The sequence below is a fragment of the Aspergillus candidus genome (assembly GCF_002847045.1).
Source record: "Aspergillus candidus strain CBS 102.13 unplaced genomic scaffold BDW47scaffold_30, whole genome shotgun sequence".
Lineage (NCBI taxonomy): Eukaryota > Fungi > Ascomycota > Eurotiomycetes > Eurotiales > Aspergillaceae > Aspergillus > Aspergillus candidus.
In genome coordinates, this window is record NW_020194035.1 from 261006 (window position 1) to 283227 (window position 22222).

Sequence of the window (22222 nt, forward strand, 5' to 3'; positions counted from 1 at the left end):
TCTTTATTACAATATGCGGACCGGCTTATATCCACCCGTCACGGTAGATGCGTTGACCATAATAACACCCTCTATACTCCGTACAGCCTACAACTCAACCCCCTTCACTTTACTCTTCCATTCCCCCAACCACACCCCCACAAAGCGCACCACCTCCTGCTGCGCCTTGCGCACCCCCTCAGGGATGTCTCCCTTCCCGCTCAGACCGTTCTGATCCCAGTGGTGGACGCCGCCGCGCATCCCATCCCACACATCCGTCTCCGGCACATCGATCATCAGGAACGGTTCACTATCGGTGGACTCTCTCTCGCGCGCCCCGTCCGCATGTGGCGTCGCCGCGCGCCACGGGTCCGCCAACCCGTCGATGATGGCCACCCGCGGGTACGAAAAGTCGAACCCCCCGTGCTGGTTGATGCGCGTCACGTTGGGCCGCTCGTGGATACCGTAGTCCTCGCCGCAGAAGCGGGATAGCGCCGCGACGTCCAGCACGCGCGACGTCAGCGGCCGGATCTCCGCCGGTACCCCGCTCCCCGTGATGAAGTAACCCCACTCCGTGCATACCTGGTAGTTCCAGCTCGTGCCGGTGGATTTGGGCAGGGAGCCGCCTTGGGCCAATAGCTTGGTCTGTCCGTCCACTGGGGTGTCGGGGCCCAGCGCGGAGAAGGCCGATTGGCTGACGTATCCCGCGAAGTTGAGTAGGTTTGTGACTAGCGTCGCGTTCTTGGGGTCATACCCCGCGATGGCGGCCAGCTCCGCCATGCTCTGTTTGACGGGCTCGGTATCGGGGAAGAGAAGCTCGGCGCTGGTGATGTTGCCGCAGTATTGGCCGAACATGGGGCTGCCGATCTCCTGGTCCCAGTTGCGGGACTGGAATGACCCCAGCGGGGAGGATAGGAGATTGGCGAAGAAGTCGTCGGTCAGGTCCGGCGACGCGCCGAAGGTAGTCTTGAGCTGTTTGTTGAGGGTCTTGTTTTGCGCGTGGTCGATCATGATGCGATCTGCCACGTCCGTCGCCGTCTGCGTGACATCGATGCACGCGGCCGGTCCGAAATTCCGCACCCCCTCGAAGTACGCCCAGTAGTCCTCAATGGCTTGCGTCACGCCCGAGGACGACACCGCCCCCCAGTACGTATCGGGGTAGAGCTTGCGCAGAAACGCGACAAAGGCGCCCGCGTAGGACCCGCCATACGCGATCCAGGGCGTCGCGGATGGGCGCAGATTGTGTCCCTTCACTCCGGGAAACTGGACATGCTGCGCAAAGTACGCATAGTCAGCAACGGCCTGCTCGGTAGTCAGGAACCGGATGTTCTCGGTCGTGAGTTCCTCGAACGGATAGCTGCTGCCGTAGTACCGGTGCTCGAGAATGACCCCGATCCCGTGGTATTTCTGGGCGAGGTCACGGACGATTCCCTGGGAGAGGAAAGGAAACCGGTCTTCCCCGCCAGTTTCGCCAGCGGCGATCACGAAGACGGGGCCACCGGGCTGGTAGAACTGGTCGTCGAACCAATAGCGGAGATTGAAGGTGCCGTTCTCGTGGGGTTCGTAACGCGATTCATTCGTGAAGTGGTCGATGGGGACGCGCAGGTGGTGCTCAGGATACTCCGCAGACTGCAGGGCAGCCGTCTGTTGCTGCTCCAGCAGCTGCTGCCATGCGGGATAGGACCGCGCGAGGGGGTTTCCCCATTGTGCTCGAGTCACGGGCAGCAGGAATAGCAGCCACGTAAGGGGGGTCATGGTGGAGGTTGAAGAACGCGACCAGCGATGGGATGATTGGCGTTTCTGTCCATCGAGCCCTCCTTATATAGTCTCACAGACCCCGCAGATAAAGACAGGGGTGGATCTTGGCCGTCGGGTTTCAGGTAGATGTCCGTTGCAACCTCGATTCATTGGCGCCACGGAGATTCGCTATTGGATCAGCAGGGGTCCTGTCTCTATAGTAAGTGACCCAGTCGATATCACGGACCGGGCCGGTAATATTCAGAGACAATAGATGTCATGTTGTCTATCGAATGGACCTGGATATCTCCAACCCATCTTGAAGGAGAAAGAAGAAAGATGCATCACATCAACCATGCAGTTCATGAGCTGACGGTCAGGTGACCACCCCACACCACTTCTGCCTGAGTCCCCTTAAGGTGGGTTCTTTCCTCTCCATCAATCACGAAAGAAGATAGCTTATGGCACCGCAGCTCCCACCGGAGATTTTCCGCAAGATTGTGGAGTGTCTGTACGATGATGCCGTCTCGCTGCGATCTGCCATGCGGGTGAATAAGACCTGGGCCGAACATGCAATCAGCATTCTCTGGGAGAAGCCCCCAGTGTCGGCCCTGGCAGCCGTCACGGCAGATTGCAGGCAGAGATACGCGCGACATATCCGCGAATTGGATTTCCAGGCCGACAGCGATGGACGGAAACATGCCCACTTTCGCGCCTTGGATTTTCCCCGATTGAAACGCGTCACGATTGACCTGTTCCGGCCGCGCGGGCGCCAGGAACTGTGCGTAGGCCAGTACATTCAGCCGGCGCTGGAGGACTTTGCCTTCTACGGTGCCCAACCAGAGGAGGATATTTTGACCCGTCTGGAGTCTTGTTACCGCCTCCAGAGATTTGTGATCAATTACCCGATCGACGGTATGAATGGGGCTCGGTTGTTGGAATTTTTCGACAAGCGAAACTCGGTGACAGACATTGTCTTGCCGGCTCTGGTCTCCGACGTCGTCGACGACCAGTTAATAGCCCATCTCGCCCGGCGCCCGGGACTGAAGTCGTTGGAACTCGGCAAGCCGTTGACCCACGGGGATCTTACCACCGCATTGGAGGAACCCCACCCATTCCCTGACGTCGTGAAGCTCGACCTGGTGGTGGATTCGAAAGCCGTGGGACCATTGGCGGGAGCGGTCGGATCCATTCGGAGCCTGACTCTTTTGATCCGCGATAACGATCACAGCGTTTTGCCACGGCTCGGGTCGCTCGTCCACGTCCGGTGGCTGGAAGTCGTGTTTGAGAGGGAGGTGAATGTGTCACCAGAAGACTTGCTCGCACTGCGGGGGCTGAGGTATCTCGAGTCGTTCAAGATCCACTCGCTCGAAGACCTTTGGTCCCACACGCTGACGGACCAGGACGTCACCAAGCTGTGGGCCAGCTGGAATCAGCTCAAACACCTCGAATTCCATGTCCACTGTAGCCTGTCTGTGGCGGCGTTGATCGACTTGGCGGGAAAGTGTCCGGGATTGGTGGAGTGCGAGATGCCCGGGTCCTACGACCTCCAGGTTTGGTCCGAAATTCCGCCATCCTTGTTTCCCAACTTGAAGCTCTTCGTCGTTGACGCAGCCAACGTGGACTACTCTGGTGAAACGTAAGTTGCGTCATTCGCGCTTTCGGACCCAATCTGATTATCTTAGTACCGTCATGGAGCGAGCGGGGACACTGGTGGAGTTGATCATCCGGCATGCACCGCGATTAGAAGAATTATACCTCCGAAACCGAACGCCGCTGGACCAAAAGGTGGTCGCCATGTTCCAAACAAGGACTGGCCAAAAGTACAATGCATGAGGCCGGATAAGTCGATTGATCTGGTCGGCATTTCGAAGTCATCTGGTTTCACTTCGAATATCTGCAAGTATACCAGTATCCGCCGCCGGTCTGGGGAGAACACCCTTATATCTTGCTGCCACAAGCCAGTACCTTGCGGTGCCATGCTCTACACATTAGGTACGTCTCTACTGACCCTTGTATACATGTGCGTTTTACCCACTCACGCGACGATTGGCATGATGATCAACAGCGTATAGGATAATGAGATAATCTGACGTGAACACCTGGTGACATGCCAACAAACTGTATTGGTGAGTTGTGAACTTGCATTTTACTTGATCAGATTCTTGTCATTACATGTTGTTATCGAGCCAGGATCTCTAGCATGATATAGTCTGGCTCTCTTCTTGTAGTGTCCGTTTCCAAACAGTGCCCTGGTCTCCAGAATGGACATATAGACTCAATGCAGATTCGTGACAGACAACTCGATATTTGTCGTGGTATACCTAGAGAATCTGCCAACATAATCCGTCACCTGACAAAGTCACCGGATTACTGGATGGATTTTCCTCCCTCATTTCTCTACTCCCACAATTCTCATATCTGGTCAACTTAATTGACTCATATCCGCAGACCACAGGCTACATGTCAGTGAAAACCATCATAAGGGACTATCGTCTCCGACACTGCCCACTGAAGTATTCTTACAACTGTCATCACTTCCTGTCCACGTCAGTGTCGGTGTCGATAAGGCCCAGACTGGTGAAGTTGGTGGCCAGGATCCTACAGAGGAAAGTGATTGAGACGCGAGTCTATGATAGTCCTGATAGGGGATTGATCTATCCAGTCTAATCGAATGACAATGCGTGAATGCTGGCCTAGTAATGTCGACCTATATCGTTTGGGCGAACCAATCCAGGGTCGGTTCGTCGATTGCCGACTTCGTTATTGTTTGTCTGTTCTTCGTGATGAGGGATTTCGGACAAACCCCTTACAGGGGCTGATGCTGGCTCAGTCCGACGATATTTGAGCCATTTCTTGAGACATGAGACGCCATTCGTCGTAAGTAGCTTGTACGAGAAGTTCATTATTACCACTATCGCTTTGTTTGTCCATAATGAGGGACGCTTATACAACGTCCAAGCCAGTCACCTCGCTATACCTCACACCAGGCCACATGGTGTGCGAATGTCTACGGAGTTGCTCTGCATATGTGACTTTCAATCGGGCGTAACACAGGTCGCGAGGTATACGAATGACAAGATTCAGTATTAAGAAAGACCTGCAAGAAACACTCGCTCCATACTGAGACAGAAGAAACCAACTATTGCCAGTCGTTGGTAAAATGTAACATCTCCTGGCTACTCATCAATAAGAACGATTCATATCGCACCCCCTTCTCCTTCATGCCCTGCGACAGGATGTCCCCACCGAGCTCCGGGGAGGCATCCATCCATCCCTGCACCAGCGCCCGCCAGTAGCACGCCTCCGCCGCCGGGGTCAAATACCGGTCCCTGAACGTGCTGGCGCTGTTCCGGGCGATCCGCTCGGCAAACACGGGGTCGTCCAGCAATGTTTGCATCTTTGTTGGGAGATCGGCAAAGTCGCGTTGCACCTCGACATAGTTCTGGTCAGGACCCGAGCTCACGAGGAGGTAGTGATGATGTTGGATAAATTGCAGCTGGTGGGCGATGACCACTGACTCGCAGGCTTGACGGTATTTCAAAGACGCCGAATAGGACCGCCCTATCGCAGTGAGTGCCATAACCGGCCAACGGAGCGAAGCACATACCTTCCACATGCGCAATGAACTGATATCGGCAATGGTCCTCCATGGACATGAAGTGATCTTTGGTCCGCCAATCTAGCTCCTTGACAGCGGACCAGGCCTGTCCCCGCGCAGCCTCCAGCAGCGCGCGGCGCATCTTGGGCGCAAAGCTCAACTTACCCCGCCAGACGAGCTTCGCCTCCTTGTCACCCCACGACGTCCCATTCTCTTTCCGCCGGATGGACTCCACCACGCGACTGTACGGACCGATCGGGCTGTCCACGTTGCCGCTGTCCCACGCCCAGTACCCAAAGTCCGGCATGAGCCAGACGGCCTCCTCAGCGGGCCGGCGCGCCAGGATCCACAGCGGATGATCGGGACCGGCGACGTCGTCGAGCCGGTCCTCAATCGAGAACACAAACTCCGTCGCCCCCGTCGGCTGTTGCTCGGGGTTGGACACCAGCGCGCGGTGCAGCGCACTCAGCACCGCGACGATCTTCCGCCGGTGGTCCTCGCCTTTGGCCCGCGTGGCCCCCACATACAGCTGCCCGTCCACGATGGCGGCCCTCGCCATCCCATCCACCAGCTCGATCTGGTCGATCGTCTCTCTGGTCACGCCGCCCCGACTCGTCCAGTACTCCTTCGCGCGCCTCACATCTTCAACTAGCCCGGGAAAGAACCGCTGGCACTGGGCGGCGCTCAGGGTGCGATTCTGCGCGTCGCGCGCTATGTCGTACGGACGCGTCTCTGAGCCCGCCACGGCCACGTCGCTGGGACAGTGTAGGCACTCGGCACAGTGGAAGACCGTGGCCGACTTGCAGGTGCAGTGGCCCGCGGGGATCAACTGGTTCACGATCGCCGGCACGTTATCCCCGTCGGAGTTCATCCCGAACCAGAGGACCCATGTGCCGATGCCAAGCAGCGCGCCGGCCGTCAGCCAGACGCAGAGAACCAGCCGTCGACGCGATCCCATCATACTGTGTCCGTCTCATCAGCAATAGAGTGATGAGATAGTCAAAGATTATCAGCCCGCCCTTCAGGCACCAACCGAACAGGTCATCATTTCGGTGCTTGCCGCCACTGGGCTAGCCTTGTGTTGGGATCGTCGCACTTGTATAGCTCACCCATTTTGTTTTAGGTAGGACTGGCGAGGATCGCATCTAGGCAAGGAAAGGATCGCCTAGTCCTTCGGGAAGACGACGCTACGAGTGGCGATGCAACTGTGCTTGGATCTTACCGTCTCATGTAGTCGATAATCCTTCCTCCCTATTTTGCCGAACGATCTTGGGGGCCGTTCGTTGGTATTAGTGGAATACTACTGCATGACTAACTAAATAATTGCCACCACTAGACATTGTACAGCTCACTCGTTTTGGCATCATGTCAGCTGCACACAGCGCTAACAGCTTCACGCCCGGTTTTCTCACCTTAGACTACTTTGGCACTAGTACTCCACTAGCATTAACTGTGGTATTGCACCAAATAGAGCGTTTAATCCGGTGCAGGAAGTTTCCCACTTGTATATTGATCCGCGGCAATGTAACCTGTAGTGAGAGTGCTATGTTTTGTCAGTAGACCATGGAATCGATATTAGGGTAAGCTCAAGAAATTCATCTGCACCAGTTCCGTCCAGACTGTCAGCAACGCAAGAGATATGTACATGCAGTGGAAGTTTCGTCAGTCGGGTATGTATCAATTTAAAGTTCTTGTATCATGCAGATTCGAGTTATATAAATCCGGACTGATATAATAAGAACAAAAATATGACAACGTACGCGTGGTATATACAGCACCCGTTTTTATTTACGAAGAGAATAATGGGTATCAAATCAATGTGATGGGAGTGCACCAAGCAACCCTGTCAATCAATAGTAACCTTGACGAAGGAATCTATCTGATATAGATAGAGCCACACCGTTCTAAATATCTTTACTGATGAATATATACCATTGCATTAGATGACAAACACATAGATCTCACGACAGCGATACCATATCGACACCAGGCTCTCTTGAGACTAAAAATGAGCCAAACTTCCTAGTAACAACACATCACTACCCTCTAAACCATCCAATCTCAAAGGCTGCCCAAAACCTCCATGAAACCCCCTTGCAACTCACCTCTCCGCAAACTCTCATAAATAGCAGACACCCTCGATCCAACCGTTCTTTTCGCTCGTCCATCTAACTCAGTACTATCAGCCGTCGGATGCTCCACAAACCCCTGATGAAAGGGCACGCCCAGATCAATCCGCACAGCGCGGTACAAGGCGCGCGCGCCCACGCCCAGGAGAGATTCCGTGTGTGGAGCCGTCAGGAAGTCACCCTTGACTTTGTTGAATGTCTCGTGGAGTGTGGTCGCTACCCGCCCCTGCCACGCGTTCACGTCCGCTACTCGCAGCGTTGAGGTGCACGCCCCGGCTGTGCATAATACAGGCACGGCTGCCTGGGCTGTCTGCGCGCACCGCTCGGATAGGTCACACCGTGTCGTGCTCGCCCACGCACTAGCTAGAGTCGCGCAGACAGCGGCGGAGACTGACGACGCTTCTTCGTCGGTGGTCGCGGTGCAGTCGATGATGATTTCCCGCGTGACGGTCGCGACCTTTCCCGTCACTATCGCTAAAAACCGCTGGTGCAGCGCGCGCAGGTCCAGCGCCTGGCATATAATGTATAAATAGGCAGCGCAAAGCAGTGATGCCAGCTCGACGGCATGCATGGTATACCGCGCAGACACCAGCGCCAGGGAGTTGATGGCTTGGTTGCGCATCTCGGCCGTTTGAGTGTGTGCGCTCACCGGGTGTGACACATAAGCCAGCTCCGCCATGTAGGCCGCCATGGAGATGTCGACGCCCTTCATGGTAAAGCTAAGACACGGGTCGTCTGCGATGAGGTTGGTCGGGAGCCCGTTGTTGTAGTTCGGGTCGACGAGCTCCGTTGCCTGCGCAAATACGAGTCTGCCCAGCATTTGCAAGGCCGTCCGCGTCTTTTCCATCGCGGATGTGATTGATGTGGCTTGGAAGTTGGCGCCAGAGTAGATGTCCCCGTTGGTCGTGTCGATGAGAGGGTTGTCGCTCGATGAGTTCAGCTCCGTGCTGACCTGCCGGTGGGCCAGCATCAGGTCCTCTAGCTGGGGCCCGACCCATTGGGGTACGCTGCGCCATGCGTAGCGATCCTGGACAAGGCCGGTGCGGGTGCGGTCCGGTCGGTTGTTGATACCCACGGCCAGCTGGCTGCCCTGCAGCAGAGCGAGCACATTAGCGGCGCACTCGATCTGGCCGTCGTGGGGCCGCGTGGCCGAGACGAAGGGGCGGAAAGGTTCGGCAGTCCCTGTGAGAGCCTCGAGTCCCATGGCTGACAGTGCCTGGACTAGAAGGGCAAGCTGGTGCGTCTCGTGGAGGGCGAGCGAGGCCACGGCGGCCGAGACGGCGGTTCCATTGATCAGACCCAGGCCCTCCTTAGGGCCCATCGTGCGAGGCGCAATCCCCGCCGTCGCGAGGGCATCTTTAGCCGTCATAATACGCAGCCCCCCTGGGCCCTCGACCTGAACGTAGATATCCGGACTACCCTCGACAGTACCGGCAATGTAGGACAGGGGTATCAGATCACCGGAGGCGGACACCGAGCCACGTAGCGGAACGATGGGAGTGATTCGATGATGGAGCAGCTGAAGAAGACCGTTGAGCACGCTAACAGACACGGCCGAGTGTCCACGGGCGTTGCTGTTTACCCGCGTAACGATGGAACCACGCACCCAGGCAGCGGGCATCGAGTGGGGTCCAGGGGAGAGGTCGTCCATGCGTTCGGGCTCCTTGTCCGCGGCGACCAACACTCCCGCCTGTGTCAATTGCAGTAGAGCAGCCTGTAAGGCCGTCGCTTGATCTGTCCGCGAGTCGGCGCTGCCCCCAAAGCCCGTATTGACGCCTACTGGCCGTTAGACTTGAGTGCAACAAAGAAACCACTATGAAATACCGTAAACGCAATATCCATGGTCCAGATGGTCCATCAGCACATCGACACTTTCTGTGATACGTTGGACGACCTTCGGATCATTGGACAGCCGGGGGGTACAGCCATAGCTAGTAGGTCAGAGTGGGAAGTCATAGACACAGTAATAAGGAAACTTACTAGGCAGTAGCCACGACGGCGGCAATATCCAATCCGTTGCCGTCCAATTGGATATCCCTGTTTTTCTTGATTTCCTGCAGACGGTACCATGTGTGCAGTGCCGTCGCGAGGTGAGGTGGGGCAGTAGTAGGCATGCTGCAGTGCAGAATAGAGTGGTCCAAGATACGGTCTAGCTTACTGACAAGGGTTCCACGACACTGGTATGCCAGAGACAGTGACGACAGAAGACACCCGCTGCGGTGGATGAAGTTGTCAGAAGGTAGCTACGACTGACACTATTCCAATAGCCAAGAGAGCCAGTTCAGGCAAATAAGTTCATCACTCTCGGTGAGACCAAGCCCGTACTATTAGTAATGGGGCGTCAGAATCATCCCTGGAAGAATGCAGGGGATTCCGAGACACTATAATCGCGAACAACATCAGCAGCAGATGAAGCATCCAATTGGTCGATAGCGAAAGGATAATCAGTCCTCCTGTTTCCATTGGATTTCTGGACTGGCTTTATCCGATCTGATCGATCGATCGATCACATTGGAATGACATTCGGATGCAACCATCATGAAGACCGGGTTGTGGGTCAGCTGAGTCTTCCTGGTCAATCTAGTGTTGTATGAACCTTAACCATAGGCTGGTTGATCTGCCTCGATGCCTGTCATTTGCTGGTTGTAGAAAATATTGCATCTAAACAGCCGATGAGGATGATGGTTGATCGTCAATCCACGCGGGCAAGGACTGCACACGAATGTGTCATCGTTCATGGATCCAGCTGCCTGGAGCTCATGCTTCCGTTTTTGCCCTTTTCCGTTCTCCAGATTCCTCCCTTCTTGCTCCATCCATAGACATGTTGGTTTCTTGGCCGCCGACAGATATAATCCGAGGCCATTGAGACCAAACCTTCATATACGCGTCCTGGGTACGGATCAAAGAACAACACCACTCCTGTAATTCTGACATCCATATTTTTTTTTCCCGCAAACGGAAATATTTCTGTTTCCATAATATCGTTGGGTTTAACTTGCAGTGGACCATACAGTGGACACACTCTGGACGTGAATTTCTTGAGGCAAGCGACACCGTCCGTTGGCGATATGGCACATCGACCGACACCCTCAGGGTCCAATTCCGGCCGCGATTCTGTTGTGATTGTCTCGTACTACAGTGCGTGAGATTGTGTTATCTCTGTTCCTTGTCAGGCGATACTTGATGATGACTATCGATCCAAGGATCAAAGCATCCCCATTCCCAGATATCGATATCCCTGACATCGATCTCTGGAGCTTTCTCTTTGAGCCATGCGATCGGCCGTATCCCACTGGAAAAGGCATTCCGCTTCTCTATCCAATCGAACCAAACTGACAGCCCAGTCTTATTTACAAATGTTCATACCGGCTACGGCCTCACTTATAGTCCGATCCGTCGTCGCGCGCTCGCTTTCGGGCGCCGTCTGCAACGCGAATGGGCCTGGACCCCAGGTGATGTAGTGGCGGTTTTATCACCCAACTTGATTGATCTGCCTGCTGTCATCTGGGGGACTTCCTCGGTCGGGAGTGTTGTCTATCCGCTGCATCCCGAGTATTGCGTCGATGAGCTGATACATCCACTGGAAGATGTTAGGACACGAGTCCTAGTCGCCCAAAGCGACCAGGCGGAGGTCGCCCATGAAGCAGCACACAGGGCGGAAATCTCTCCCAATGATGTTCCGATCCTGGATGAGCTGGCCACAGAGCTTTCCCAGCGAGATTCAGGCACCACTCTTGATGCCCCTCATGCGGCGCCCATTGCGCATCCGGCGAAGGACCTCATGTTTGTGGTGTTCTCCTCCGGCACGACAGGTCTACCTAAGGTGCTATGCTGTCTCATACAAACATGATCGCCAATCTACTGCAAGTGACGACGGTAGACGATGGTATCATGGCGTGAGATCGGGGACTCATGGGCGAAGGCGATCGCGTTCTGGCGCTGCTTCATTTCTTCCACATCTAGGGTGCGTCTGATTGCAAACCTAATTTATCCAATCCACACCATCATGAAATGGATCAGGGCATAGCGAGACTGACACTATACAGGCCTGATCTTCCTTCTCAACCAAACTGTCTACCTCGGTTTGTCGGCATTTGTCATGTCGCGTTTCCAGCTCGACACCTAGGAGCAGAAGATTGCCTACACATGTGTTGTCCCCCCTACTATCTTGGGACTCGTTTCCGACCCCCGTGCGGCTCAGTTTGACCTTTCGTCGCTGCGCATGATGTTGTCCGGTGCGGCGCCGCTGGCGCCAGAGCTGATCCGCACTTTGGGTGAGAAGTTGAATCTGCGCGTTCGCCAGGGGTATGGCTTGAGTGAGTGTTCTCCGTGTACGCACATCCAGGTACGTCTTCTAGGGAATCGATATTACCCATTTATTCCTTGCGTTCTTGTCTAACGTCAAGAAGACGTGGTCCGAAGCGACTACCTGCGCCCCCTCTGTTGGCTCTCTTGTCCCCAACATGACCGTCAAGTATTTGCCCATCGACGATTGTCCCAGTCACAACACGGAGATCTGGGTGAAAGGACACAACGTAACTATGGGTTATCTGAATAACCCCAGCGCAAACGCCGAGTTCCGAACCGAGGATGGATACTATAACACCGGCGATGTGGGATACGAAGACGCGGACGGATGCCTACACATCACGGGCCGCGTCAAGGGGCTCATCAAGTTCAATGGGTTTCAGGTGGCACCGGCGGAGCTAGAAGCGATTTCGCTGAGACATCCTGTTGTAGCTGACGTGGCTGTGGCGGGCTAAAAGTCCGGGGTGGTTGGGACGGAGCTACCGCGGGCGTATGTGGTGGTGACTGCGGGATGCGATGCTGATTTGTCAACGGCAGACGAGATCGTCCGATTTGTACAGGATCAAGTGGTGGGCTATAAACGATTGCGAGGGGGTGTATGCTTCGTGGATGCTATTCCTCGGAATGCTAGTGGGAAGATCCTGCGTCGAGAGGTGCAGAAGCTGAATTGAAGGCGTAGGGATGGTAGTAAATTCCATTCAACGATGCTGACGAAAAAGAGAGGAAAGAGAAAATCCACATCTCTACCTCATCTGTCAATTTCATCGATTATTAAAATTCCCACTGGCTCCCCTGAATTTCTCATATGCAGTGCCTGGGCTGATCTAGAAGAATGCCGTTTCATACAGTTGCGTATAGGAGTGGATGACTCGGTCAATGCACATGGTGAATGTCTCAATAGGCCCCCATATAATGCTCTGTATGGATATTGCAAACAGATACCAGAGAACAGCTGCCTGATACGGAACGACGACCACATCTTCAGACTTGTTAGTAATAAAATATTGTCACTTCCGCATCTATCCACTGTAATTGACAGCAAGGGCCCGATAGGACGGTCAGCCAAGCCACTGCCCCGGGGAACACGACAGCTCCTGGTATCAACCCCGATTCGCCCAATATCAGTCGCGCTAGAGAACAACTTGAGCAAGGATCAGTAGTCCGGTGCGACAGAACGCCTCGCGGCCAGGGATATCAGACTTGACACATGCAGTATGAACTGCGGGATCCCGTGAGAGCAAGATGCGAAATTGCGCCAATGGAGGGAGGTACTCAACCGAGCTTGGTGGCTTTCGTTGAAGGACTCAGCTTTATCAATGTCGGATATGGCTGGCATATGGTGATCAGATACTAACACTTATGCTGGTTTGCTTACTGCTAACCCATGTTCGAGGTCCGCTAATTGATAGAGCTCTCGACGCCGCAAACTCCATCAATGGTCGAGTCTAGACTGCTATTGTCTGGGCTGATTTGACGGGCATTATAATATCTAACGCAAGTTTAAGTCTGGTTTTACTCGCAATAAGATCATGTTCACTTAATGATTATTCGATCGCTCCGAATAGTTTCACCAGTCCATCCCGAGAGTTCTGGTTGCGGGTGTCTATAGAGAAGAATGTGCGGAAATATATCTTCAGTATGATGTCAGGATAGACCGTATCCGTGCATGTGCCATTTTAAATACCCGACACTGCATGAATCACTGTAAATTCCCAAGGGTCGAAGCATGCATCATTCCAGTATTTCCATGCAAATTCTGCAGGATTTTTCAGCTCCTCACAGGCCTGTGAATTTGCAAGATTTTGTAAACTTGCAAGCTTTCATCCCCTAGGGTTCAACTATTGCAACACCCAGGACCGCAACCCCGCACGAACAGCTGATTCCACCTCGCCCAGTCTGACCATCGTTGCCCATCAAGGCGGATAGATTGGTCAAGAAACCTGAAAGACGGCTCAGCCTGTGGTTCAACGTCGATCATCCATCCCAAATCCGTAGCCGAGGTAGGCCATGCTCTGCGGGGTTGGACGATCCAATCATCCGCCCGTCATAAACAGGAGGTTCCCGTAGGATTCTTAGTACTATTTCTGCTTGTCTATCCATCTCTCCATCTGTCGGACTGTAATTGACCCCGAGCATTGATTACCATGACCAACCCTGGCGGATACAAACCGGCTGACCATGTCGGGAATACCGACTTTACGCGCGCGACGGTCGTGATCATTGGGGCGGGCATCTCGGGTATTACCTTCTTTACATCGCGCCTGAAAGAAAGAGGCAGTGCTGACGAGAATAGGTCTGTGCATGGCGATTGACCTCCTCCGTCGGACGCCCTGTCGTAAATTCGTCATCCTCGAACAGGGTAGCCAAGTGGGCGGGACATGGAACGATAACAAGTATCCCGGGTGTGCATGCGACGGTACATCTCCCCCCACACCTTTTATACTATACATCCACGTAATTGGTTGATTTTAATAATATAGTATGGAGCGCCCTGTACTCCCTCTCATTCGAGCAAAAAGCCGACTGGTCGCGCGAATACCCCGGCCAGGAGGAACTGCTCGACTACCTCATCCACGTGGCGCAGAAGTACCGTCTCTACCGATACATCCGGTTCAACTCGGCCGTGGACGCCGCGCGCTGGGATGACGACTCCGAAACATGGCGCGTGCAGGTCTCCGTTGGGGGTGCGAAAGACGGCCAGTTCGTGTCATCCTACGAGCTCACGTCTGACTTCCTCGTCTCGGCCGTCGGGCAGCTCAACCTGCCGCAGTGGCCCTCCCTCCCGGGGCTGGACGCCTTCACAGGGAAAGTGATGCACTCGGCGCGTTGGGACTGGACCTACGACTGGGCCGACAAACGCGTCGCCATCATCGGCAACGGGGCGTCGGCGCTGCAGATCGCGCCCGAGATCGCCCCCGCCGCCGCCAACCTGACCGTCTACCAGCGCACGCCCAATTGGGTGATCCCGCGGATGGACCGGCGCGTTACGGGCGCGGAACAGACGCTGTTGGGCGCGCTGCCGCCCGCGCGCTGGCTCAAACGCGCTGTCATGATGCAGATGCGCGAGGTGTCGCACGGACTCGTGACGGATCCAAAGTCGGCGTCCGTAACCTACCTGCGTGATTGGGCGCTGGGGAGTATGAAGCAGGCGCTCCCTGGGCGGCCGGATCTGTGGGAGGCGTTGACGCCGGACTACCAGCTGGGGTGTAAGCGGGTCCTGGTGTCGGACAACTACTACCAGACGCTGGGGCGGGAGAATGTGACGCTGGAGACGCGGGAGGTGGCGCGCGTGACGGAGACGGGAATTGAGACGACCGACGGGGCGGTGCGGGATGTTGATTTAATCGTGTGCGCGACGGGCTTTCGCACGGTCGAGTTCTTGCACCCGGTGCAGGTGACCGGACGGGGTGGTCGTCCGCTGAACTCGGTGTGGGCGGGGGGCGCCTCGGCGTACTACGGGGTGACGGTGGAGGAGATGCCGAATTTCGGCATGTTGTACGGGCCGAACACCAACCTGGGTGTGTTTCCCCCTGCTTCTTCTCCTTCTATCCCTTCTCCCCCTTGTTTTCGTTTATTTTATTTTATTTTTTTATTTTTCTTTTCTATCGATGATACTAATAAATAGGCCACAACTCCATCATCCTCATGATCGAGGCCCAATCGCGGTATCTCAGCGCACTGATCGACCGGGTGGTGCGCGCAAGGGACCAGGGCCAGTCCCTGGTCCTCCAGCCCCGGACGGAGGTGGTGCGGTCGCTCAACGAGCAGATCCAGACGCAGCTGCAAGAGACCAGTTTCGCCGATCCGACGTGCCGGTCATGGTACAAGACGGCCGATGGGCGGATCACGAACAACTGGCCCGGGACGGCGGTACAGTATCAGAAGGAGTTGGCGACGGTGCGATGGGCGGACTACGCGGTGGCAGGGACGGCGTCGGATCAAGTGGCAGGGAGACGACCGACACGGATTGGACGGGTGGTGGAGGAGAGGCCGGTGTCGTGGTGGACGATGGCGTTGGGGGCGGGAGTTGTGGGATGGTGGTCGTATACACGGTATTTCTCCCGCGCATGATCGTTATCTGACACTCTGGACTAGAAACGGGTCTAAGAAGGGGCCGTTCAACAATCTCTATATAGTACATACACTATAAGCACAGCCATGGCTAGTGCTCCGTGATCGTCTGGGCGATCGGGTGGAACAGAAAGGTTCTTGAAGTTCCTGCCTGGCACTGTACTCCATTCTAATCAGAACCTGGATAACCCTCTACTATACCCCATACAAGACAGAAGTAGTGATGATCTCAGTGACACAGCGCCACACCCGCATGTAACGGAAAATATGGGGGGGTGTTACATTGTCCGTTCAGGGGAACCTCCAGATGGATTTCCCGAGGTCAAGAGTCTGAGTAAGAGAGATAGGCAAAGGATAAGCTGAAAGGCCACGGTGACCCTTCAGGGGCCGACCCAACCAGACCAGTTAAGTGGGGGAAGTGGGGCAGCCCTGTTGGGCAACTGGTCACGGGGGGGGTTCATTCTGACTTTTTACTTGACTTCTACTTCATTTGACCTTATTTTGACCTTGTCATTACTTAACTCTGACATAACTCTCACTTCCTCCTACTGTTTGTAGAGAAAAAGTGAGGGCCAAGTGAGGGCCAAGTGAGGCCATTATCAATCCAATTATCAATCCCTTGAGAATGACTGAGGAATCCTAGGCAGAACCAATCCTCAGCCCCAAAGGCTTGGCGGTGGGGCCCCTCCACCAATCAGGGGTCACTGGGACCTCTAGACCCATCCAGGAATAGACCAGAAATTGACCAGGACAAGAGGATCAATCAGGAAAAGCCAGAGAAAACTCGTAAAATAAAAATAAAACAAAAAAAAAAAGAAAATAAGAAAAAAAAAAAAAAGAACCATGTTTCAGCCTACCAACTCTGCCAGTCGAACCTCATCGCCTCATCACACCCACCTATCACCCATCATTTTTCTTCCCTCTCTCTTCTCTCTGTCTTCTCTCCCCCCTCCACTCTTTCTCTCTCTCTCTCTCTCTCTCTCTCTATTCTCTCGTCTGGATGATTACGGTTGGGCTTTTTTCCCCTCCTAACCTGTTTTGCCTTAACGCTTCTCCTCCACTAAATTAATCCCTTCCCCCTTTTTTATTCTTCCCTCTTCTTTTTATTCTGCCATCTCTTTTTCATTCTCTGTCCTTTTCTACAACATTTTTATTTTGTTCGATTGTTTGTCTTCCTTCATTCTTTCTCCTTCTCCAGGCCATGTGGCGGACTTGACTGCCACTGTCCATTCCATCCTCTCTCCGCTCCCCTCCTTTTTCTCCTCCCCCCCCCCCACCGCATTGAAGGATGAAGTTGATGCCTTTCCTTCAGAAGGTGCTGGCGCGCGCCAGCACCTTGGACTGGGACGGTGCCTGGGATGTCGGTCGGAGGGTCTTCTTCACCCTCGGTCTGCTCTCTTTGCTGCAGGCCAAGATCATGCATCTCTTCGCCCACATCACTTCTCTGCCCCTCCCGAAGATGGCCCTCTGGGGCATCACCTTTTTCTTCCAGGATGTCATCGTGATCCTGCTGATGCGCCTGGCCACCCGCCGCGCCCCCCGCCGCTGGGTGGCCGCCCTCTGCGCCCTCGTCATCGTTCCCTTCTCCCTGGGCATGACGGCGATGGCCTCGGCCAACACCTCCTTCTTCGTCACGACCGGTGCCGAGATCCACTGGCGTCAGGTCGGGACCTTCCACGCTGATGCCGCCGCCATCGCCACGCTGCTGACCGGCTTGGCCGGCTTCCTCATCACCGCCGCGATCCTGGTGGCCGCCGCCTGGGTTCTGTCCCGCCCCATCCACCGCTTCGTCGGTGGCATCCTGCACATTCTGGGGACTCCCTACCGCTCCATCGTCGGCCGCGTCCGGGCCCGCCGCCAACGCTACCGCCCCGTGCAGGATCCCGTCCGCGACGAGGAGGAGATCCCCGTGGAGGACTACCGCGACGACAAGAGTGACGACGGCGAGGATGTGCCCCTGCAGGGCTCTGGCGAGGGGCCTAGCCGGCGCTATGCCGGGCGGGATGGCCGCAGCGGCCCCGCCGCCTCCGAGCCTGCTGCCTGGAAGCAGATTGTCACCTGGGGCGGGTTGTTCCTGCTCACCGCCTTGCGCTTCCTGCGGCCGTCCGACACCGCCTTCGTCTTCCTGGCCGGCACCCTCCCCGTCACTCCCTTCCTCCACACCGAACGCCCCTCGCCCGTCGACACCGAGGGCCTGCCCGGCATCTATCCTTACCTCGAGGACGGCAACTCCCTCGCCAACCCACCCGCCTGGTCCTGGCTGCCGGCCGGCCAGCCCGCCGGCTTCCGTGACTGGTGGGACCGCTCCAACGGCACCCGCCAGCACTATTCCCCCGCCAGCGACCCCTTGCACATTGCGAACCTGCAGCTACCGGTGCTTGAGCCTCTGCGCGAGAGCCTGAAGAACGGCAGCGTCCAGATCAAGCATATTCTTTTCCTTAAGCTCGAGAGTACCCGCAACGACGTGTTCCCGCTGGTCAAGGATTCCTGGCTCGACAAGCACATCGGCCGTTCCTGGGGCGGCGAGAGTCCTGACGAGGTCAAGGACCGCTTGGGCAATCTCACCCGTACGGCCTCCTACCTGACCGGCGTCGACCCGGGCTACGGCCAGGCCCCCGACCCTCGCGGCCGCAACTACGGTGGCGTCAGCGCCAGCAACGCCTTCACCACGGGCACCTACACCTTGAAGAGCGTGGTCGGCAGTCTGTGCGGCGTCACCCCGCTCGTGGCTGACTTCAACCGCGAGTATGAGTACCATATCTACCAGCCGTGCCTGGCCCAGGTCTTTGGGGCCCTCGGCCAGCTGCCCGACGCCACCCGCAAGCCCGACGATTTCCGCACCTGGCCCTGGCACTCCACTTGGATGCAGTCCGTCACCGACAGCTACGACAACCAGGACAAGCTGACCCCGACCATGGGCTACCAGGATGTGCTCACCAAGGAGCGCATCAATGATCCGGCGGCGAAGCATTACCCGCCCAAGACCCGCGAAGTCAACTACTACGGGTTCGCCGACACGGAACTGCACGAGTACGTGCGCGACGCTATCGACGATGCCGAGCGCAACCACGAGCGTCTCTTCCTCACCCATTTGACCGGCACCAGCCACCATCCGTGGGGTTTGCCTCGGGACGACATGTTCCAGGAGCTCATGAAGGGCTCCAACGACGACTTCAACCGCTACCTCAACACCATCGGCTTCGTCGATACCTGGTTGGCTGATGTTCTGGAGATCCTCCAGGAGAAGGGTGTGGCCGATGAGACTTTGATCGTCATGGCCGGAGACCAGTATGTTTCCCCTCGTTCTCTTCTTGTTCAAATTTGTATGCAATTGAAGCTAACCCGTGCAGCGGCCTCTCCCTGCCCAACGACGGCGGTGTTACCCCCTACGACAACCCTCACATTGGCAACTTCCACGTCCCCATCGTGCTGGCCCACCCCAAGCTCCCCCCCGTCCGCGTGGACGCTCCCGTCACCAGCGACCAGATCGTCCCCACCGTTCTCGACCTGCTGGTCGAGTCGGGCTCGCTCGGCCCCGAGGGCACCAAGGCCACGCGCGACCTACGCGGCCAGTACGAGGGCCAGTCGATGATCCGGCCCCTCGTCCCCGAGAAGGAGCACATCCAGGACTGGCAGTTCTCCGTCATGAACACGGGCGGGTCGCTCATCGCCGTGCGCTCCGCCGCCCACCCGGACTACCGGTTGGTCATCCCGCTCGTCGACGACCTCGAATGGCGCTTCACCCACGTTGGCGAGGATCCCGCCGAGGAGCACCCCGTCAAGCACTTCGCCCTGGTCGACATGGCCGCCTCGCTGGAGCGACGCTTCGGCAAGGATGCCGTCGACTGGCTGCGCGACGCGGCCCACGTCACTGAGTGGTGGGTGACCGAGAACTGGCGCCGCTACGGCTACTCCAAGGAGAACGACAAGCTGGCAGATGGGTACGATCCGAATTAGTAGATTTTACTTGGTACGATCTAATTGGATGGGTTGGTTGCATTGTACGAGATACGTGGTGTTTGGCGTTAGGGGTTGCATGTACTCGCTGATTTATTGTATTCTGAGTACATAGTTGTTAATTGGTTATTGCCCCATTTTCCCCCATTTTATCTGCTCCCCATCATTCTATTTGCCTGACCAGACCTTTTTTCCACTTGACCCATTTTTTCTTTCGCCTTTTTGCCTTTTGCCTCTTGTTTTCCGTCTTGTTTTCTTTTTGGTTATTGGAATTGCCACCACAGACGGTAATACGTCTCGACGGAAGTGGACGGGATGACGAATCAATCCATCCCCTGAGTGTGTTCCATGGGTCAGATTTAGTAATCTTCTAATATGAAATATCTTGACCTTGATTGAGTTATGAGAACACAACGTAGAATGTGGGTTCTACCTTAGTCTGTCGGATTATATGTATATCCACGTACAAAGTGGGTGGGTAAGGTCTTGTTTGCTTGAGATAATCCACAGTAGTATTATGTCTTCCTACATTACTTCAAATCATATACTGAGGCTGCTCGTGTTTACCCCATACATAGGCCAATTCTTGATTTTGAGTTATATATATGATAGATCTTCACTAGTGGTAGTTAACCGGTATGATCTAGTAAAACTATCTTATTTAGACAAGACATTCTAGAAACAAACTAGCTGTTAGTAGGTTTCACTCATAGTCTTCGCAATGTACTAAATACTTAGGGTTTTTTGACGGTTCATGTCAGCCACTGCACCAAAATACCGAGCGTTATGTTGGTCGGGCTTGATATGACTGGTATTTAAATTGTTTATCAGAGGTAAGTCTCTAAAGTCATGGCAAGATAGTTAAAATTGCATCGATCGGATTGAAAGTACTATCTGCCTATCATGTAGGTGATGAAATAAAACATCGAAATTACAACAACACTTGCGGAACATATCCATCCAAACAATCAACCTTCCATCTTCCATCTGAATATTTGAATATCCAATCAACCCATAAGTCAGCCTGTCCCAATCCCAATGCTTAAATAGCTCATCAAATCATCAAACAATAAACCATGAAACCATAAATCGTGAAATCAATCCGTCAATCAGTCAACCCGTCAATACTCAAACTCATCAATCACGTTCTCATACCCATCAACAACGTCCTCGACAACCCCGTCCATAACCTTTCTATCTTTCTCAGCCATTCTCTCTCCCAAGGCGTCGGCCAGGCTCTCGGTTCTAGTCAGAAGACTTTTCAGGTGGAAATAAATCACGCCGCGGAGATAGGCCTCCTCCAAAACTTGTTTCTACTTTGGTTAGTATAACTCCCAGACCTATCCCTCCGTATCCCTCAATGAACAAGAAAGGAAGAAGAAAGAAATAAACATACCTTGTTCATGAACAGCGCAAAAGTCTTGGGCATGGCGTCGCCCATGCCCACGGTGATGTCCTTGACTTGCTTGCTGTCCGCCTCGTGGAATGGGCCCTGGATCTCATCAGCGGCTGCAGTAGTGTCCTGCATGCCGTCGCCCCAGGCTTGGATTGCCATGAGGAGGGGCATGGCGGCGTTGTGCTCGCCGGTCCATGACTGGAGCTCCTGATCGACTTTGCCTTCGAGGGTACCGAGTTCGGTGAGCTTGTCGAGGACGGTGTTGATGTTTCTGGGGAGGGCGATAGCTGCGCCGAGGGTGATGAGGTTGAGGGTGAGGGTGACGGTGAGGTAGGTAAGGATAATTTTGAAGAACATATTGATGGTTGTTGATGATTGTTGTTCGTATTCAGTCCGTTTTGGATAGGATGATGTAGATGTAGAATAGAGAACGATAATGCGAGAGTATGAAGGATGGAGAAAGGAAGTCAAGATTAGGGTGGGAAGATGGGCTATTTATACCCTGAATCTGGCCTCTGTACAGTCATAGTGTTTGTAGAGGTGAAGAAGAATATAAGTGATAGAACTTAGTGAATTTTATGGCTTCACTACTTCAAGACTAGATGCCAGGTATCTCTCTGATACACTGATGATTAGAGTATAATGGAATCAAATATGTGTTCATAAATCCTATTATAATAGTAATATCAAACAGTATATTTTCGATTATTGATTGATGTGAATACATCCCATATAATATATGTTAATGTATAGTTATACTATGAAGGGGAGTAAACCCTGATCTTTTCATTATCAATAAAGCAGTCACTTGTCTACCAGTCAAAAACCTAAGAGTCTAAGTCTGTGGCTCTTCTGGGTACATCATTACAGAGACAATCAAGTAATACACTTCAGTTAAAATGTGGCCCAGCTCTGTGGCAGTCTTCTCCCCTGTCAGCCTTGCCCTGGAAGTCTATCAGTCACGTCAAGCTTTGTCCTTGTTTTCTCCTTGATCATAGTAATTGGTATGGGTTATAGCAGAGCGGCTTAGGTTACTATATCCAG

General features: G+C 54.5%; 8 protein-coding genes across 8 annotated transcripts; 4 read left to right on the forward strand and 4 right to left on the reverse strand.

Annotated features, from left to right (window-relative positions):
• Positions 1–6: 6 nt before the first annotated feature.
• BDW47DRAFT_132441 (putative extracelular serine carboxypeptidase) lies at positions 7–2007 on the reverse strand (the record flags this gene model as incomplete). The annotated part of the gene is made up of 2 exons (XM_024817551.1): positions 114–2007; positions 7–71 (listed from the first exon to the last, which is right to left on the reverse strand). Exons 1-2 carry the CDS (start codon positions 1732–1734, stop codon positions 7–9), a joined length of 1686 nt encoding a protein of 561 aa, XP_024671067.1. The 5' UTR covers positions 1735–2007.
• Positions 2008–2177: 170 nt separating this feature from the next.
• BDW47DRAFT_126736 (uncharacterized protein) lies at positions 2178–3552 on the forward strand (the record flags this gene model as incomplete). Its single annotated transcript, XM_024816596.1, has 2 exons — positions 2178–3355; positions 3402–3552. The coding sequence occupies 2 exons, from the start codon at positions 2178–2180 to the stop codon at positions 3550–3552; spliced, it is 1329 nt and encodes a 442-aa protein (XP_024671068.1).
• Positions 3553–4858: 1306 nt separating this feature from the next.
• Positions 4859–6278, reverse strand: BDW47DRAFT_118344 (endoplasmic reticulum-resident kdel protein; the record flags this gene model as incomplete). Its single annotated transcript, XM_024815196.1, has 2 exons — positions 4859–5280; positions 5327–6278. 2 exons carry the CDS (start codon positions 6276–6278, stop codon positions 4859–4861), a joined length of 1374 nt encoding a protein of 457 aa, XP_024671069.1.
• Positions 6279–7235: 957 nt separating this feature from the next.
• BDW47DRAFT_107760 (aromatic amino acid ammonia-lyase) lies at positions 7236–9861 on the reverse strand. The gene is made up of 3 exons (XM_024813074.1): positions 9427–9861; positions 9271–9377; positions 7236–9222 (listed from the first exon to the last, which is right to left on the reverse strand). The coding sequence occupies exons 1-3, from the start codon at positions 9558–9560 to the stop codon at positions 7379–7381; spliced, it is 2085 nt and encodes a 694-aa protein (XP_024671070.1). The 5' UTR covers positions 9561–9861; the 3' UTR covers positions 7236–7378.
• A 771-nt stretch (positions 9862–10632) lies between these two features.
• On the forward strand, positions 10633–12425 carry BDW47DRAFT_118346 (uncharacterized protein; the record flags this gene model as incomplete). Its single annotated transcript, XM_024815197.1, has 5 exons — positions 10633–10747; positions 10791–11269; positions 11579–11791; positions 11856–12182; positions 12213–12425. 5 exons carry the CDS (start codon positions 10633–10635, stop codon positions 12423–12425), a joined length of 1347 nt encoding a protein of 448 aa, XP_024671071.1.
• Positions 12426–13898: 1473 nt separating this feature from the next.
• BDW47DRAFT_126739 (flavin-containing monooxygenase) lies at positions 13899–15825 on the forward strand (the record flags this gene model as incomplete). The annotated part of the gene is made up of 4 exons (XM_024816597.1): positions 13899–13992; positions 14048–14170; positions 14235–15272; positions 15380–15825. 4 exons carry the CDS (start codon positions 13899–13901, stop codon positions 15823–15825), a joined length of 1701 nt encoding a protein of 566 aa, XP_024671072.1.
• A 1313-nt stretch (positions 15826–17138) lies between these two features.
• BDW47DRAFT_107764 (sulfatase domain protein) lies at positions 17139–20181 on the forward strand. The gene is made up of 2 exons (XM_024813075.1): positions 17139–19113; positions 19176–20181. The coding sequence occupies exons 1-2, from the start codon at positions 17243–17245 to the stop codon at positions 19780–19782; spliced, it is 2478 nt and encodes an 825-aa protein (XP_024671073.1). The 5' UTR covers positions 17139–17242; the 3' UTR covers positions 19783–20181.
• A 722-nt stretch (positions 20182–20903) lies between these two features.
• Positions 20904–21535, reverse strand: BDW47DRAFT_126741 (cell wall mannoprotein 1 family protein; the record flags this gene model as incomplete). Its single annotated transcript, XM_024816598.1, has 2 exons — positions 20904–21095; positions 21179–21535. 2 exons carry the CDS (start codon positions 21533–21535, stop codon positions 20904–20906), a joined length of 549 nt encoding a protein of 182 aa, XP_024671074.1.
• Positions 21536–22222: the final 687 nt, after the last annotated feature.